Source organism: Equus caballus, chromosome 13 (genome assembly GCF_041296265.1).
Source record: "Equus caballus isolate H_3958 breed thoroughbred chromosome 13, TB-T2T, whole genome shotgun sequence".
Classification (NCBI taxonomy): domain Eukaryota; kingdom Metazoa; phylum Chordata; class Mammalia; order Perissodactyla; family Equidae; genus Equus; species Equus caballus.
Genome location: NC_091696.1, coordinates 30,331,721 through 30,348,881, shown reverse-complemented (window position 1 = coordinate 30,348,881; position 17,161 = coordinate 30,331,721). Strand labels below are relative to the sequence as shown.

At 49.5% G+C, this 17,161-nt stretch overlaps 1 protein-coding gene across 5 annotated transcripts; it reads right to left on the bottom strand.

Moving 5' to 3' along the window:
* Window positions 1-1,706: 1,706 nt before the first annotated feature.
* Window positions 1,707-16,302, bottom strand: QPRT (quinolinate phosphoribosyltransferase). 5 transcript variants are annotated; one of them, XM_005598783.4, is made up of 5 exons: window positions 16,183-16,302; window positions 15,528-15,582; window positions 2,919-3,454; window positions 2,208-2,339; window positions 1,707-2,134 (listed from the first exon to the last, which is right to left on the bottom strand). In XM_005598783.4, exons 2-5 carry the CDS (start codon window positions 15,538-15,540, stop codon window positions 1,916-1,918), a joined length of 900 nt encoding a protein of 299 aa, XP_005598840.2. In that variant the 5' UTR covers window positions 15,541-15,582; window positions 16,183-16,302; the 3' UTR covers window positions 1,707-1,915. The 5 variants fall into 5 exon arrangements, with proteins under 5 accessions (XP_005598840.2, XP_070088042.1, XP_070088043.1 ...); XM_070231941.1 differs by lacking the exon at window positions 16,183-16,302 and adding an exon at window positions 7,762-7,854 and having other exon boundaries at window positions 15,528-15,597; XM_070231942.1 differs by lacking the exons at window positions 15,528-15,582; window positions 16,183-16,302 and adding exons at window positions 7,762-7,854; window positions 9,891-9,946.
* Window positions 16,303-17,161: the final 859 nt, after the last annotated feature.

Genomic DNA, 17,161 nt, shown 5'->3' with positions numbered 1-17,161 from the left:
GGCATTTGAGTTTGTGACTCCTGGTACACTTCTCCTTCTGGTCTGTCAGCCTCTGATTCCCTCCTAGATCCCAAGTGTTTCGCCTTCCAGTTCCCAGCTCATCCATGGGTCCCAACTTCCTTGTCGTGGCATCCAGAAGTGCCCCTCGTTCTATGGGGGTTCAGTTTTCCCCCTTCAGGTCTGAGGAGCTGCAGCTCGGAGATCCAAGTTCCCTGGAGCAGGGAAGGCTGCCTAGCTGAGTGTGTCCGTGTTTTCCCTGGAGAAAAGGCAGAAGGACGCAGGGGTGGAGGTGCGTATTAGAGAGAACAGATGCAGCCCCAGGTGGCACCGCTAGGCTGTGTCCTGTGAGAATGGCCTCTTTAGTTCAAGGTATCACCAAAAGCGGCATCCACTTCTGCTTGGCACCTCTGTTAGATGAATCTCTGCTGTGTGCTCAGAGCCTGGCCGTGGCAGGTGCCCAGTGCATGTTTGGTGCATGAAGGACAAAGGCCTTGGCCTGTCTGGGGCTTTGACATCTGAGATGAGCTTGTTGTTTTCTTGATCTGCCCCGTCCCAGGCCCCTTGCTGGTCTCCAGGGTTGGGGAAGGAGCAAAGGAGTAGGATACCTCCCTCAAGGCAGACTGGGACCCTCAGAATCCTCCTGGGGAAGGAGCCTTTGTGGAGGAGAGTTGTTTTTCTCTCCTGCTGGCAAAGGACAGAGAAGAAAGTGGGTTCTCAGAGGGGAGAGGCAGCTCCAGACTGGGCCCTTCTGAGAGGAGCCCTTCTGGGAGGTGAACCTTCTTGAGTCACCTTGGGGACCACCTTTACCCTAGGGAACCCTCATGTCCTGGTTCCTCTCAGAGATACCCAGGAAGGGTTAGAGAGTGGGCCCCCAAGGCTTGAGGTGATGGTAGGGGCAGGTGAGTGAGACCTCAGGTGTGTTTGGGGGACTGAATTTAAATCCTCTCCTTAGATCCCTGAGTCCTGACTTAGCATGGAAGGAAGTTTGACATCTGAACCTGGACCCCCAGCCACTCATCCCTTCCTCCCTCAACTGAACTTTTCTCTGGTCCCATCTGCTCTGTACCTACCGTCCTCTCCCAACTAATGAGAGCCCCATGGAACCAGACCCAAAAAGGATTTCAGCACCAAGCGGAGGTCTTTCATTTTGGGGAGGATGCATAGTGGAGTCTAATGGGGACCCCAGAAGTGAGGAACGGACAGGTTCTCGCCTCTACCAAAGAGGTATAACAGTAGCCAGAGGTGAGAGGCAAAATACTTAAGAATCGGTACAACACAGGCATCGACCAAGTGCAATGTTCCAGCTGAATATCAAGGCTGATGCCATATATCCTCAAATATAAGATGCCATTGACTGTAACACGCATACCATTACTCGAAAAGAAAACTGTCAAACTATGACCGATGCTTTCTTATCACTTACAATTCCTATTTTAAGCTTGTTGAAAGAGCTCTTTTGGACTTATCTCAACATAGATTGTTATCATATTTTATCTACAAGCTGCATGCACAGGCCGTGATGGCTACATGACCACGACCAATGCCTGGCTGACGGTAACCATTAGACACCATTGACTAAAGACCTGGACTTCAGAGAAGGTAATGTGTGAAAAAAAAGTGCATCTTAGAGTAGATGAACCATATATGGCAATTTCTAACTCTTACTGAGCACTTACTATGTGTTAATTATCACTGAAAGAAATTCATTAGGTCGATCATTTATTAGGCTAATTTTACAGATTAGGAAACTGAGATGAGCAGAGATGAAGCCAGCCCTTTGAGGTCACATGAGCAGCGAGTGGCAGAGCCTGGACTTTCGCCCAGGCTAATGTCGAGAATGTCCTGTTGGCCACGTATAACCTTGAGGGTCCCAAGGAACTATGTTATCCCACTGGCAGGGTCATCTTCTTTGGCTTTAGGTCCGGTGGGTGTAGGGCACTGGAGTGGCCCCTTCAGCAAACAGCTTGAGGGAGAAATCGAGGGCCGGGGCAGCCTGGGTCAGCATCCCCAAAGAGATGACATCGATGTGGGGCCCACAGAACTGAGGAAGGTTGCCCAGCGTGATGCCCCCGCTGGCCTCCACGCCCACACCTGGGAACCGGGCCTTCAGTGCTGCCGCCGTGCGGTGCAGCTCCTGCGGAACACAAGCCAAGGGAAGGTGAGAGCCACCCACGTGGCCCCTTCCCAGGAAGCGGACCCTGCCTCACCTCAGGCCTGAAGTTGTCCAGCAAGACGAGGTCCGCACCTGCTTCGGCCGCCTCCACAGCCTCCTGCAGGCTGCTGCACTCCACTTCCACCTTCAGGGCAAAGTCGGCTGCCTGCCGGGCCCCTTGCACCGCCTGTCAGGCAAGCCGAAGGGCGAGAGTGAGACAGGTGGCACCTGGCACAGCGTCACAGTGAGGGGCACAGGGGACGGGCATTCGAAAGGCTCCAGATGGATAACAAGCTTGGGGTTAATGAGGAAACCAGGCATCGGATGGTTTCTTTCATATTAGGTGAAACCACATGAAATTACTACCTCTGTGGGTCAAAAAAATGGCCAAATATCAGCAAGATTTGGCATTTGGACCTGAGTTCAATTTGACTCAGAATCTTAAAACTGGAAGGGGTCTTCAAGAACATTTTCACAGATGGGAAACAGGTCTGAGGAGTTAAAGTGACATGCCCAAGGTCGCAAAGCCATCAACACTGGCTCCCCATGGTTTGTCCTTTGCTTCTGAACGTCATACCAAGAAGAACGCTGGTAGGAAAGCGATCCAACCCCTCGTTTCACAGATGGAACGTCTGAGGGGTGGAGGAGTCTTGCTTCTCCTGACATCACTATTCGCCAGGAGTGGTTGGGGGTCTCTGGTAGAGGAGAAGGGCTGTGATGGCGGGGTGGGAGCAGGGCCAGGGCAGGGGCTCAGTCAGACATGCACCTTTTCCACACCACCAGCTGCCATGACGTGGTTGTCCTTCACCATCACCAGCCCTCCCAGGTCATAACGGTGGGAGGCGGCCCCGCCCACTAGGAGCCCATACTTCTCCACCAGCCGGAAGCCTGGTGTGGTCTTCCTCGTGCCCGCCACGTGCCCGGCCCAGCCGGTTCCCCTGGCAGCTTCCACAGCCGCAGCGGCAGCACTGGCAACTCCACTGCAGCGGGCCAGCATGTTCAGGGCCACCCGCTCCCCCAGCAGCAGGCAGTTGGCAGGGCCCCGGACCTCTGCCACCTTGGCCACAGGCACCAGCTTTGATCCCTCGGGGAAGAGCCAAGAGACCTGGCAGTTGACGTGGGCAAAGATGGCATCAAAGAAAGGCCTCCCAGCCAGTATCCCTGGGGACTTGGCCCACAATGCTGCCTGCGAGGGGGCTGCCCCCGTGACCAAGCCTGCATGATTGAAGCTTGGGCAGTCTTCTCGGAGCCAGCCATCCACCAGGGTGGCCAGAGTGGCAGGGGGCAGCAGGAGTGCCAGGCCTGGGAGGGAAAGAGAGACAACAGCATTATATTTGGGCTGCCTTTCTTTTCTTTTTAAACATTGGCACCTGAGCTAACAACTGTTGCCAATCTTCTTTTCTTTTTTTCCTTCTTCTTCTGCTTCTCCCCAAAGCACCCCCAGTACATGTTGTATATTCCAGTTGTAGGTCCTTCTGGTCATTGGCTACCTTTCTTATAGTCAGGGGTGATTGTCAAAATATTTAACAACCAGCAAATTGGGTACTAGCCAATCAGGGTGAAGATCTGGGGGGCCAAGGAGAGGGGCTGGGGTGCTGGGTGGGCCCTGTGGGCTGGACAAGGTTGCCAGATTGAGCAAATAAAAATACAGGAGGCTTGAAGCCGGCCCCATGGTCCAGTGGTTAAGTTCACGCGCTCGGCATTGGTGGCCCAGGGTTTCACTGGTTCGGATCCTGGGCGCAGACCTAGCACCATTCAACAAGCCATGCTGAGGTGGCATCCCACATAGCAGAACTAGAAGGACCCACAACTAGAATATGCAACTATGTACTGGGGACTTTGGGGAGAAGAAAAAAAAAGAGGAAGATTGGCAGGACGCCTAATTAAATTTAAATATCTGACAAACATCATAGATATTTTTAGTATAAATATATCCTAGGCGATATTTAGAACATACTTATACTTAAAAATTATCTGTTGGGGTCGGCCCGGTGGCGCAGCGGTTAAGTGCACATGTTCCGCTTTGGTGGCCCGGGGTTCGCCAGTTCGGATCCTGGGTGCGGACATGGCACCGCTTGGCAAGCCATGCTGGGGTAGGCATCCCACATATAAAGTAGAGGAAAATGGGCACGGATGTTAGCTCAGGGCGTCTTCCTCAGCAAAAAGAGGAGGATGGGCAGCAGATGTTAGCTCAGGGCCAATCTTCCTCAAACAAAAGAATGTTATCTGTCGGTTACCTGAAATTAAAATACAACTGAGTGTCCTGTATTTTATCTGACAAACCTAGTGCTGGGTCAACAGTTATTTACCAGCCAGAAGAGACATGCACACTGCCAGAAAGGCACCCTGCAGCCTTTCCAGTTGGCCTGGCACAGGATTAGTTATTTACGAGCTGAAGCCCCCAGTAGAATGTGAGCTGTGTGTCTTTTTCATCCCAGTCTTCTCTCTACCACCAAGTACTTTAAAGCTGGAAGTTCAACTTTTCACAGATGTGGAGACTGAGGACCAGAGAGGAAAGGCAAGCTGGCTGAGGTCACACAGCAAACGGGTGGCAGAGTTAGATTGGCCAGGCCTTGTGGTCATGGCCATCTGTCCCTCTGCCTTTGCCCCCTAGCTTGCAGACCCCTCCCACAGCGGATGGTTCCACAAACTGTCCTCTCTCCAGAGATGGGGGCTGTACAGGAAGGGAAAAGCACCCAGAAATTGGGTCTGAGCCCCTGCTCAGAGAAACACAGCTTCAGGAGTATGGGCGAGTCCTTCACCTGTAAAATAAAAGTTACAGATGTGATCTCTAAGGTCCTTCCCACCAGCGTGTAGCGCCTAATGGGCCACTCAGCACTCAGGCCTGGCGAATGAATGGGGTGACTGCAGAGGCCCCGTTCAAGCACAAGTACTATATCGCCATCTGTCGGTCAAGGGAAGACCTGCAGCCTCTATGGCGCGTGCCACAGATGGACTTAGCTTCCCCCGGGGAGGGAGGAGACACTTCCACCGCATGTGAGGGGTTTTTGTTTTGTTCTGTTTTGTTTCCCCCACTTTTGTTCCAAGTTGAAGTTAAGGCCAGACTCTCTGGCTTGCTCTGTTCTCAGCTGCAGGCCCTTCTTCTCCAGCCCTTCTTCCCCAAAGCCAAGCACCCAATTTTCACCCCCTACTGCCAGACACAGTCCTCAGGGAAGGCACGTGGCCCTCCTTCTCCACATTGTCCTCCACAACCGCTCCAAGTGGCTCCCATTCCTCACTCAGAGCCAGCTGTGTCCTGGCTGGGTGCCGAGAACAGTCAAAGGACAAAGACATAGTCTTGGTCTCCACCCTTCACAGTCCAGCCAGGCAAAGACCTGAGAGCAAATGGCAGGGATGCGAGGCCTCCGCTCCGTTTAGACTAGGAGCATGATGGGGTGCTTTTTAACATGAATTTGGACCCTTCAACTGGTGAGCGTGGGATAAACAAACTGTGGCTATATGATAGAATTCTACTCGGCAATAAAGAAAGGAACCAATTACTGACACACACGATAGGGACGCACTGCAAATGGACTATTCTAAGTAAAGAAGCCAGATTCAAAAGGCTACATGCTATTTGAGTCCATACATATGACATTCTGGAAACAGCAAAGGATTGCAGCAGAGAACAGACGGGCGGCTCCCTGGGGGTCAGGAAGGGGCTGGCCACACAGGGGCAGCAGCGGAGTTTTGGGATGTGGTCAAACTGTTCTATATCTTGTCTGTGATGGCGGCAACATGGCTGACGCATTTATCAAGACTCGTAGAACTGTACACAGAAAAGGGTGAATTTTACTGTCTGTAATTATAACTCATTAAACCTGACTTTAAAATAAAAGAATAAAAAAGTAAATTCGAGCAGACCACTCTCCTGCTTAAAACCTCACTTTCACTGTATTAACTCCAGCTCTTTTGACTTCTTTCTGTTTTGCATTTATTCTCTTGACAAATCCTTATCGAGCACCTGCTCTGTGCCAGGTACTAAGTTCTGGGTGACAGAGTGGACAGCTCTTTCTCTTGGCTTTCAGGCCTCAGCCTATGCTGTTCCAAGGTTGCGTGGAAGTCCCTTCCCTTAACCTCACCTCCAAACTCCCCCTTCGCCTCTCACTCCTCTTGCACGTCTTCTCCTAGACAGCACTTCCTCGGCAAGGGCTCTCACAGACCCGCTAACTCAGGTCACACACTCACTCGACTCCTTGTTCTTCCCCCATCGTCACACTCTACTGTTGTTTCCTCTCTGGAGGCAAAGATGTGTCTGTCCGGTGAGTTTTCTGCTGTATCCCAAGTGCCAGGACACTGAACGACACAAATGCGCTGCTTTTATAGGTCAAAAATGGTCAAATAATGGTAATTTCATATTGTTTAGCTTAATACTAAGTGTTCAATGACACTTATTCAAGCAGAGAGGCTGCACAATGGGATGAATCAGAGCCCAGACTCTGGGGCCACTCGGCCTGGGTTCCAGTGCTGGCTCTGCCACCTTTAGCTGAGTGACCTTGGGCAAGAGACTCAACCTCTCAGGAGCCTTAGGTGCCTCCCCTGTACCAGGGATAATGAGAATAATCACCTTGGGGCCGGCCCTGTGGCCGAGTGGTTAAGCTCGCACGCTGTACTTCAGCAGCCCGGGGTTTCGCCGGTTCAAATCCTGGGTGCGGACATGGCACTGCTCAGCAGGCCACGCTGTGGTGGTACCACACATGCCACAACTGGAAGGATCCACAGCTAAAAATATACAGCTATGTGCCGGGGGGCTTTGGAGAGCAAAAGGGAAAATTTTAAAAAATCTTAAAAAAAAAAGAATAATCACCTCATTGGTTTGTTATGAAAATCAAGTGTGTTAATATTTGCAAAGTGCTGGGAACACTCTCAGGCACGTAGTAGGCGTGTTTGCTAAAGGAAAGACTGAGGCATCACCACGAGTCATGGGAGCTTAGAGGGAGAAGTGACTACATGTCCCTGAGGAGGGTAGTTTTAGTGGCCTTGAAAGATGACTAATGTTTGCCACGCAGAGGTGTGGGGGGCAGCGGAGGGGGAAAAAGACATTTCAGGCTGAAAGAGCAGGTGTTTGAGGCTTAAAAGCAAGAAAATAGAGAGAGAGGTGAGGGAGGGCTGAGCAGGATTCACCGGAGAAATGGCGGGAGGTGAGGCCAGAGCGAAAAAGAAAGAAACTATATGGCTGAAGAATTTGGACAGATCCTAAGAGCTATCACAGAATTTTAAGCAAGGGAATGATATGACTATGATTTTGTTCTAGAAGGGTCACTTCAGCCACCACGTGCAGACAGGTTGGGAGGCAAACGGAGGCTGAGGCGATTGGCCAGACATAAGCTGACGAAGCCCTGAATCGGGCGGTGACTGTAGCAAGAGCGAGTAGGAGATGTGTGAGCTGTTTCTGAGGCGGGGCTTACCGGAATTAGCAGCTAATAAGATGCAGAAGCCTTGGGTTTGTGTCCTGGGTGGCTGAAAACTGGCATAGGAGTTGTTCAGGGAGAAGTAGGCTGGGTGGAGGATGGCGACAGAGGAAGGCAGCAACCTGCACTGCCTGAGTGCCTGTGGTGTGCCTGCCATGGGCACCACAGCTCTCTCACACTCGCTCATCTGAAACTCACCACAGGGGCTCATTCCCACGTACAAGTACAGGAACTGGATCTCAAACATGTTCCTATATCGCGCCCTGGTGACACAGCTTATAAGCAGCAGAGCTGGGGGGAAAAGAATAACTTTGGTTTTGCAGATGTTAAGGTTGAGATGCCAGTAGGAAATGTGGATGGCCATGTCCTGATGGTGGGTAGAAGAATGGTTCTGGAGTTTGGAGAGATATAGGAGTAAGAAATGGAGATTTCAAGCTGTCAGCATAAATGGACGAGCACAGCAGTGCATAAAGTGACCAGGGACGGGAAGAGGAGGCTCTGAGAAACAGCAGTATTCAAAGGCCACAGAGGCATGGCTGTCAAAAAGAGAAACAGCGGGGGCCGGCCCTGTGGCTGAGTGGTTAAGTTCTTGCACTCCACTTTGGCGGCCCAGGGTTTCATCGGTTCAGATCCTGGGCGCGGACATGGCACCGCCTGTCAGGCCATGCCAAGGTGGTGTCCCACTTAGTACAACCAGAGGGACCTACAACTAGAATATACAACTATGTACTGGGGGGCTTTGGGAAGAAGAAGAAAAGAAAAAAAAAAAGAAGATTGGCAACAGATGTTAGCTCAGGTGCCAATCTTAAAAAAAAAGAAGCAGCATCAGAAGGGAATGGGAGTCTGGAAGGAGAAGCGGGTTTCCAGAAGTAGGTGTGAGCAGAAGCAAGTAGAAGGAAGGCTGAAAATGGGCCTTAGACTTAGCAACTGGGAGGCCTTGGCCAGAGCAGTCTCAGTGCCCGTGCTGTGGGGGCAGAAGCCGCATTGTCAAGATCAGGGAGTATATGGGAAGTGAGGAAGTGGAGGTGGTGGGTGTGGACCACTCCTCTCAGCAGACGTTGAGAAAGCAGGGCCCTCCACCTGGGCTGCACAACCTGGGCTGCACATTGGAATCACATGGAGAGATTTTCAGACTCTCTGCTGCTCAGCCCCGTTTCAGATCAACGCAATCAGAATCTTTCAGAGGTGGTTCCCAGGCATCCAGGCACTGGAAGAGGTCCCCCTGTACTCAGACGCACATGAGGGTTAAGAATCAGTGCTCATACCAGACCACATGGTGTATGTCTCCGTTTATATGAAATGTCCAGAGAAGGCAAATCGAGAGAGACAGACATCAGAATAGTGATTGCCTGGGGCTAGGAATTAATTCTAAACAGCACAGGATCTCACTGAGGTAATGGAGATGGTCTGTGGTGATGACTGCACAACTCAGGAAATTTACTAAAAATCACTGAATTGATTAAAACCGCTTAAACAAACAAACAAGACCCAATGCTCTGCTGAAAGGCAGGAACCATTTCTGCAACCCTCTTGAGCCTGTAGGTCCAGGTATTGAGCATCAAAAGCCAACATCAAGAAGAAACACAACCAGATGCTGGGCACCCCTGACGGGAGAACTCACCGCCACTCAGGCAGTACTCTTGCCAAAGCAGCTGACCCAGAGTCAGATCAGACTTCTAGCTGAAACCACCAATTTACAAGAAAACCAGAGGACACAGGAATGTGTTAAAATGTACCACGGGTACACAACCAGAGAAATTCTGACCACAGGAAACTCTACCAGAAGATAACCTAATTTCTTCAACATATACATTGCACAGAAAACAAAAGATTAAAAGAACCTGAAAATACATACCAACCAATCACAATGTACGGATCTTATTTGGATGCTAATTCAAACAAACAAGTTGAAAGCAAATTAGAACATTTATGAGACCACTGAAGAACCGACTGCCGACTGGATATTTGATCACATTAAGGAAATTTTCAAAAATTTAGCTGTTGATCATTGTATTGTGGTTGTGACAAAAAGAAAAGTCCTTATCATTTAGAAAATAAAAAAAAATAATAAAATGGTGAGACGTTCATGTATGAAAAGATTTGAGAGCTGGTTTTACTTTAAGGTAATCCTGGAAAGTAGAAAGTAGAAGGGGTGTAGATGGGGCTGGACTGGCCAAAAGTTGATGGTTGCTGAGGCTGAGTGATGGATGGGTCCATGAGGCTGCATCATACTTTTCTATCTACTTTGGTGTATGTTTGAAATTCTCTATAATAAAAAAGTAAAAAAAAAAAAAAAAAACAAATAAAGGGAGAGAGAGAGCCCTTACCTGAGATGGGGTCGAGGAAAGTTTTTTCAGGATGGTAGAGCCGTGGTTCTCAACCTTGGCTGCACAGTGGAATTATCTGGGGAGCTTTGCCAAACTCTAATGCCTGGGCCCCACCCCCAGAGATTCTTACATAACTGGTCTGGAATGTGGTAACATAATTCTAATTTGTGGCAGGGTTGAAAGCTTCTGAACCGCAGGAAGAGCATAATAGCTACCACACCTTCGTGCCTACCGTACGCCAGGCACTTGCTATCCATTGTCACAAGTCCTTCCTGCACTTCTTCAAGGTAGATATCATTTATATTTAGAGATGGAGAACTGAGACTCAGAAATGAACAGGGAATCCCCTAAAGAGCGGAGCTAGAAAATGATCAAGCTGGAAAATGATCAGTGTGAGCCCGGGTCCTCCCTCCCCAAGGCTGGATACTGCCTCCAGGGCAGGGAGACTCCCTTGCCCCCATCCTTGCGATCAGTTGTTCTGATTGCCTATTGTAGACGCAGAATGTTACACGCTCCACGTTCCACTTGTCAAAAATAAATAAATACGTCTGGTTTTCTTTAGGCCCCAACTCTCCCATGCATTTCCAACAAAAGGGATTCCTGCGGGTTGTTTTGAAAACGCGGGCTCTCCTAACTAGCAGCTGTTACTGAAAGGAATTTGAGAGAGGGAGGGCTGTTTTTGCAGCTGCCTGAGGAGAGCTGGTTCAGAGAGCCTGCCAGGAAGCTGCTGCACCTCGGGAGCAGCTGGAACGTCCTGTCTCTTTTGCATCCTCGCAATTGTGACGTGTCAACGTTCTCTCAAGATGCCCGCCTTCAGAGAGTATAGTTTCATCCTGTGGAGTGTAATCTTGATCTCTCAAGGCAATGCTTTCTTTTTTCTTTTTTACTTTTTATTGAGATTATGATAGTTTACAACCTTGTGAAATTTCAGTTGTACATTATTGTTTGTCAGTCGTGCTGTAGGTGCACCACTTCACCCTTTGTGCCCACCCCCGCTTCCCCTGGTAATCACTAATCTGTTCTTTTTCTCTACATGTTTAACTTCCACATATGAGTGGAGTCATACAGAGATTGTCTTTATCTGGCTTATTTCACTTAACATACACCCTCAAGGGCCATCCATGTTGTTGTGAATGGGACAATTTTATCCTTTTTTATGGCTGAGTAGTATTCCATTGTATACATATACCACATCTTCTTTATCCAGTCATCAGTTGCTGGGCACTTAGGTTGCTTCCACGTCTTGGCTGTTGTAAACATGCTGCAATGAATATTGGGGTGCATGGGACTTTTGGAATTGCTGATTTCAGGTTCTTAGGATAGATACCCAATAGCGGGATGGCTGGGTCATATGGTATATCTATTTTTAATTTTTTGAGAACTCTCCATACTGTTTTCCATAGTGGCTGCACCAGTTTGCACTCCTACCAGCAGTGTATGAGGGTTCCTTTTTCTCCACACCCTCTCCAACATTTGTTACTTTTTGTTTTGGTTATTTTTGCCATTCTAATAGGTGTAAGGTGATATCTTAGTGTAGTTTTGATTTGCATTTCCCTGATGATCAGTGATGATGAACATCTTTTCATGTGCCTATCGGCCATCCGTATACCTTCTTTGGAGAAATGTCTGTTCATGTCTCCTGCCCATTTTTTGATTAGGTTGTTTGATTTTTTGTTGTTGAGTTGAGTGAGTTCTTTATATATTATGGAGATTAACCCTTTGTTGGATATATGACTTGCAAATATTTTTTCCCAATTAGTGGGTTGGTTTTTTGTTTCAGTCCTGTTTTCCCTTGTCAAGGCAATGCTTTCTTAATCAGTTATCTAGAATTTCATTAAAATTGGCATCTTTGTTTTTGAGGGGACCCAAAGCATCTTGGGAGATTTCCTGCACATCTCTCTTTACAAATAATGTAAAAAGATACAGATAAACTGAAGATTATGACAGAATATATGGAGACCTCCTCCCCGCCCCTGGCACTTTTGTGATTCTCATCTAGATTGTCAACTGATTTTTACTGTGTCTCTGTGTTGCCCTCACTAGACAGGGGCTCCTTGCTGGGAAGGACTCGCCAGAATCAGAACCTGCATCCCTTCTTTCCTTCAATAATTGGACACGCACTTGTTCATGCCTTTGATGGATGGACACAAAGGGAGGCTCTTTGAATGCACTTAAATTAATAGAACAAGCCTTTGTTCTTCATTGTATGTGTAACGACGTGGCTTGTGCTGGCAGCAACAGTGGTGTACATGAGGCCGACAAAGTCTTCCAGCTAAAACCAAGTCATAATGGTTTCCCCAATTTACAGGAAAAAATTAACTTAGAAGTTGTCAATTTTAAAGGTTTTGCCTTTATAAATTTTTCTTAAAACGCTGGTGTCTACTACCACTTGTCTATAATAGAATCTGGAATGACATAATGTGTAATAATAACTGTTGAGGGGCCGGCCCGGTGGCGCAGCGGTTAAGTGCGCACGTTCCGCTTTGGTGGCCGGGGTTCGCCAGTTCAGATCCTGGGTGCGGACAGGACACTGCTTGGCACGCCATGCTGTGGTAGGCGTCCCACATATAAAGTGGAAGAAGATGGGCATGGATGTTAGCTCAGGGCCAGTCTTCCTCAGCAAAAAGAGGAGGATTGGCAGATGTTAGCTCAGGGCTAATCTTCCTGAAAATAATAATAATAATAATAACTGTTGACACTTTTACAGTCCTTCCTAGGCACTGTTCCAAGCATTTTATAGACATTAACACATTTAATCCTCACAACAACCCTAGGGGGGGGTGCTATTATTATCCCTATTTTACAGATAAGGAAACTGAGGCACGGAAAGGGCAAGCAACTTGCCCAAAAGTCCACATAGCAGGGAAGTGTGGAGAATCATAAGCCCAGGCAGGCTGTCTCCAGAGTCCCCTCACTTATTCTATCCCACCACACTGCCGTTTAATCAAGCACTAAGTTGTGTCTTTAAATTATTATATGTTTACTATGTTAATATTCACAGAATTCTGCAAGCCACAGTCGCTTCCAGGGCTCTGTCCCTGGCATAGTAGGATCAGCCTGGATTAGGAGTCAGAAATGCCTGGGTTTGAATCCTGTCTATACCACCTACACGGTGGGTGACCTTAGGCAATTTGCTAACCTCTCTGAGAGTCAGTTCCACAAGGAAATCACAGGGCTGCAATGAGGAGGGAACAAGATGCCTGAGCCAAGGCCTGGCCGCGTGCCTTTGAACCCAGGGGTCAGCCTCTGGCAGCTTTGTTCTTCCATCTATTTATTCGTTGATCCATTGGGCAAACACCAGATGGAGACAGAGGCTGTTTAGCGGCAGCTTCCAGATAAATGTTCTTTCTTTCCCCCTTCTCTCCCTAGAGAAGAGAAATTACCTCTAAATAGGGCCAAAAGTGATTGCTCATCACACAGGTGGTAAAACAATCTACAGAATTTCAGGGCGGGGAGGCATGACCTGTCCTTAAGGTATGAGAGCAATTGGAGAAGGCTCAGAAAGGTTGGCTCTGAGAATAGGTTGGCACTGGACAGGAGAGCAAGGTGTGCCAGGCAGAGAGAATGGAGAGAGTGAAGGCCTGCCAGTGAGAGGCACTGAGCATGTGCGGGTGAAGGTGCACAATCTCAGACACGCAGAGTAGCAAGAGAAAGGGCTCATTGTAGGATGGGGCCAGACTGAGCAGTCCTTGAATGACAGGAAAGAGTTAGGGTTTTGTTCAATAGGCAATGGGAAATCACTAAAACTTTTGATCAGAGGTCATCTGATCAAAAATGCACTTTGAAATTTAGATTGTGTCTAGGGTTCTTGAAAGATATAAGTTGGGAGACTGTTGCAACAGCCAGGGCAAAAAGCAGTGAGCCAGGGTGAAGTGTAATGGGAAGGCAGCCCTGCCCAGGCTGTAAGAAAAGGGCATACGACCTCCCCTCCACGCCACAGACTTCCTGCCCTGGCCTCACCCCTCACACCCTGGCCAAGGCTGACTGCTCGGCCTTTGCCCACCAGCCTGCCATCTGCTTCTGCCTCAACTCTGTCCTTGTCCCTTCTTTATTCCACCTCCCCAGGCTTTGCCTCCCAGCTTTGACGTGTCTACTCCACCTGGCTTAATCCTGTGTGGTAGTGATACCGGTGCCAACCCTTCTGGCTTGGCCCAGAGTTAAACATCCTGCCTTGTCATGCACATAAAGGCAGCGACACAATGGCAGCCTCGACCAGGCTGCTCCCCAGAGGGTGGTGGGAACAGAGAGGGAAGAGACTCAGGTGACACTGTGAAGGTAAGTCCATAGGATGTGGCAACTGTCTGGATATTGGGGTGCGAGCAGCTAAGGTGACCCTGAGGTTTCCAGTCTGAGCAGGAGGATGGTGAGGCATGAAGAGAAATGGCGCTGGTGTAGGGGAAAGACTTTGAGTTTAGCATAGGGAGATGTCCAGGTGGAGATGGACCCACAGGGCTTCCAAAAATGGAACTGGAACCTGGGGAGGGCTCAGAGCTGGAGAGAAAGATGTGAGGAATCAACTATGTCACCAGCATAAATCACCGCTGAGGGGTTTCTGTGTGCAGGCACTTCACACATACTCTCTATTTAACCCTCACCACAACCCAAGGAGAAGGCACTGTTCTTACTTTATCAATGAGGAAACCAATGAGGAAAGCACAGCAAGGCTAAGCATCTTGTCTGAGGTTACACAGCTAGCAGGCTGCTGGGATGGGATTTGAACCCACGCTTTGACTCTGAGGTCATTGCTAAACCAAGAACTGGTTTGGGCACCTAAGAGCTGGTTCCATGGCCAAGACAGAGGGGCCGAGTGCGTGGGGCCAGCAGAAGCCCCAAACTGGGAGAGGGAAGTGGGAGCTCAGGAAGAAGCCCAGGGAAGGGAAAGTGAAAATGCAGAGAACTCAAGGAGGGGCCTCCTGTGCTCCAGGCACTAGCTGGGCATCTTCCGTGCATCCTGTCATTTGTTCTCCCCACAACCTTGTGAGTAGGGAACTGTTAGAGTCATTTTACAGATGCAAGGAAATGAGGCTTTGAGAAGTCAGGTGACTTGCCCAAGGCCACACAGCCTGTTCCTGGCGCAGCCGAGATTCAAACAGGAGCCTGTTGATTCCAGAGCCTGGCCCCTATCATTCTGCATACTGCCTCCTCAGCGACCTCATCCCTCATGCCTGGCAGAGAATCATCGGACTCAAGCCCCCTCCCCCGCCCTGCTCAGATGGACAGGACTTTGCCTCTGCTCTTGCTGAGCTGCCAGCCAGAGGCAAAGTCCAGAGCTACTCCTCATCCAGCCTCCCACTACCTGTCCCCTTAGCCCCCAGGAGGCGCACCCTCCTCCGGGCCACCCCTGACCTTTCCTGGGGCTCAAGCCCCTTTCTTCCCACAGAGCTCACTGGGGACCCAACATAGAAGGAGAAAGAAGGGTGAGAAGAGGCCTTTAGGGGACAGAAAGGAGTGTTTGGGGTTCAGAGAGGTTGGAGGGAGATGGGGGAGGTAATAGAGTTAGATGGAGACCAGAGGACACTTAGCCTTTTGGTGGGGGTGCGGGATAAGGGACTGAGAGAAGCTGGGATGGAGAGACGAGCAGGAGAGGGCGGGAGGGTGGTGCAGGGACACCGAGAGAGGTCCGGGAGGCTCCTTTACCTTCAGGGTCCATGACAGCTCGCAGCTGCGGTGCTGGTGTGTCCACTGCTCAGATCTAGTGTTTGAAGAGACCAGGGGTTGGGGGTGGGGCTCCCAGACGAGAGGAGGAGGGGCCAGTCTAGCTGGCCCTTCCCAGGTTCTCTGGGGCTCCCTCCTGCCCTCCTCCAGGACCCCTGGGGCTGTGCCTACCTCATCTGCTTTCCATCGTCAGAGGAAGTGCTCTCAGTTCCCTAACTCGGAAGCCCTCTCCTCTCTGAGCCAGCAGCCCTGTTCTCACCATATCCCCAGCCCTCCTCAGTCCTGCCCCAGCGTATGAGGCTGTAAAAGTAAGAATGTGCTCCCTTGTGGGGGCTGGAAAGCCTCTTTGATGGTAGGCTGGGAAAATCCTAATTCTATCCTTTTTATCTCAAGCACCTTGTTCTGCGCCTCAGTTTCCTTAGCTGTGACGTCAGATAAGACCTACCTCGTAGGTTCAACCGAGAATCAAGTGAGAAAACTCTGCGAGTTACACAGAGTAGAAACTCGACAAATGTCCGCTTCTCTTCCCTTCCCTCTTCCCAAGGTACTTTAAGGGCACAAGCAGATCAGAACCGGACTTCTGAAGGGGAAAACTGGGAGGCTGCCAGTAACCTGTACTGGGATGTCAGGCAAGTACCCGTCCAACTGCCGAAGATTCCATTTCTTCCTGGGAAACTTTGCTTGCCGGAGTGACTGCCTGCCAAATCCGCTGGCATCTTCCCAGCCTTCCTCCATTTCTTTCTCTGCAGCAGGTGACCTTGCCAGAAATGGGACTCAGGTGAGGCAAGCAGGGCTCCTGGGGTGCAAAATTTAAGGAGGCCTCTCTCTGAGCTTCCGTTTTGCACCTCGGCGCCTTGCTCGCCTCCCTCTAGTCCGGGACTGCTCTTGACAGCCATTCGCCAAACTGTGTTCTCCCTTTCTTTCCTAGACATCATTTTCTCTTGATTCTCTCTTAAAGGCTCTTTCCTGCCTCTTGCAGGTCCTTCTTCCTACATCCAACCCTCAAATTATGGTGTTCCCTCAGTGTGACAGGATTGTTTCTCTTTTTCTCCTGGGCACACAGCTAAACTACATTTCCCAGCTTCCTTTGCACTGAAGCTACCACATGACAGAATTCTGTCCAATGGGAGGTGGACAAAAGTAATACATGTCAATTCCAGACCTGGCCCATGAAAGTCTTCCCATGACCCCCTCCACTCCCTCCTCCCTAGAAATTGACAGAGCCACAGAATGGGCGCTGTGTCCCTGAACGACCTTATGGGAAGTCACCCTCCAAATGCCAGCATTGAACTGTTACATAAGCAAGGGAAAAACTTCTCTTGAGTTATACCCCTGAGATTTTGGGGTTGTTTGTTATAGCAGTTAGCCTGCCCTGACTAACATACTAAGTTTCTCTCCACAGCTCTCTCCTTTCTCATTCTACACAGTAAATGATACAGTTTATGCGTTTATCCACCTACACCATTATTTAAATTGCTATCTAAATCAGATGACTCTTAAATCTATATCTCCAGCTGTTTTGTGTCAGTCTCAGCCCATCAATAAGCAATGTCGTGGCTGGACCACCCCCTGTGGTTCTTAGTATGATTGCAAGATGTCCTTTAGCAATAACCATC

What these genes read in the sequence shown, in the direction of transcription:
- QPRT (XM_070231940.1), bottom strand. Translation starts at nt 7,927, where the DNA reads ATGGCCATCCACATTTCCTACTGGCATCTCAACCTTAACATCTGCAAA. An exon ending in CGTGGGAATGAGCCCCTGTG is followed by an intron (nt 3,455 to 7,761) that starts GTGAGTTTCAGA and finishes TTTCCCTCCCAG; the next exon opens with GCCTGGCACTCCTGCTGCCC. An exon ending in CAGCTGGTGGTGTGGAAAAG is followed by an intron (nt 2,340 to 2,918) that starts GTGCATGTCTGA and finishes CTTGCCTGACAG; the next exon opens with GCGGTGCAAGGGGCCCGGCA.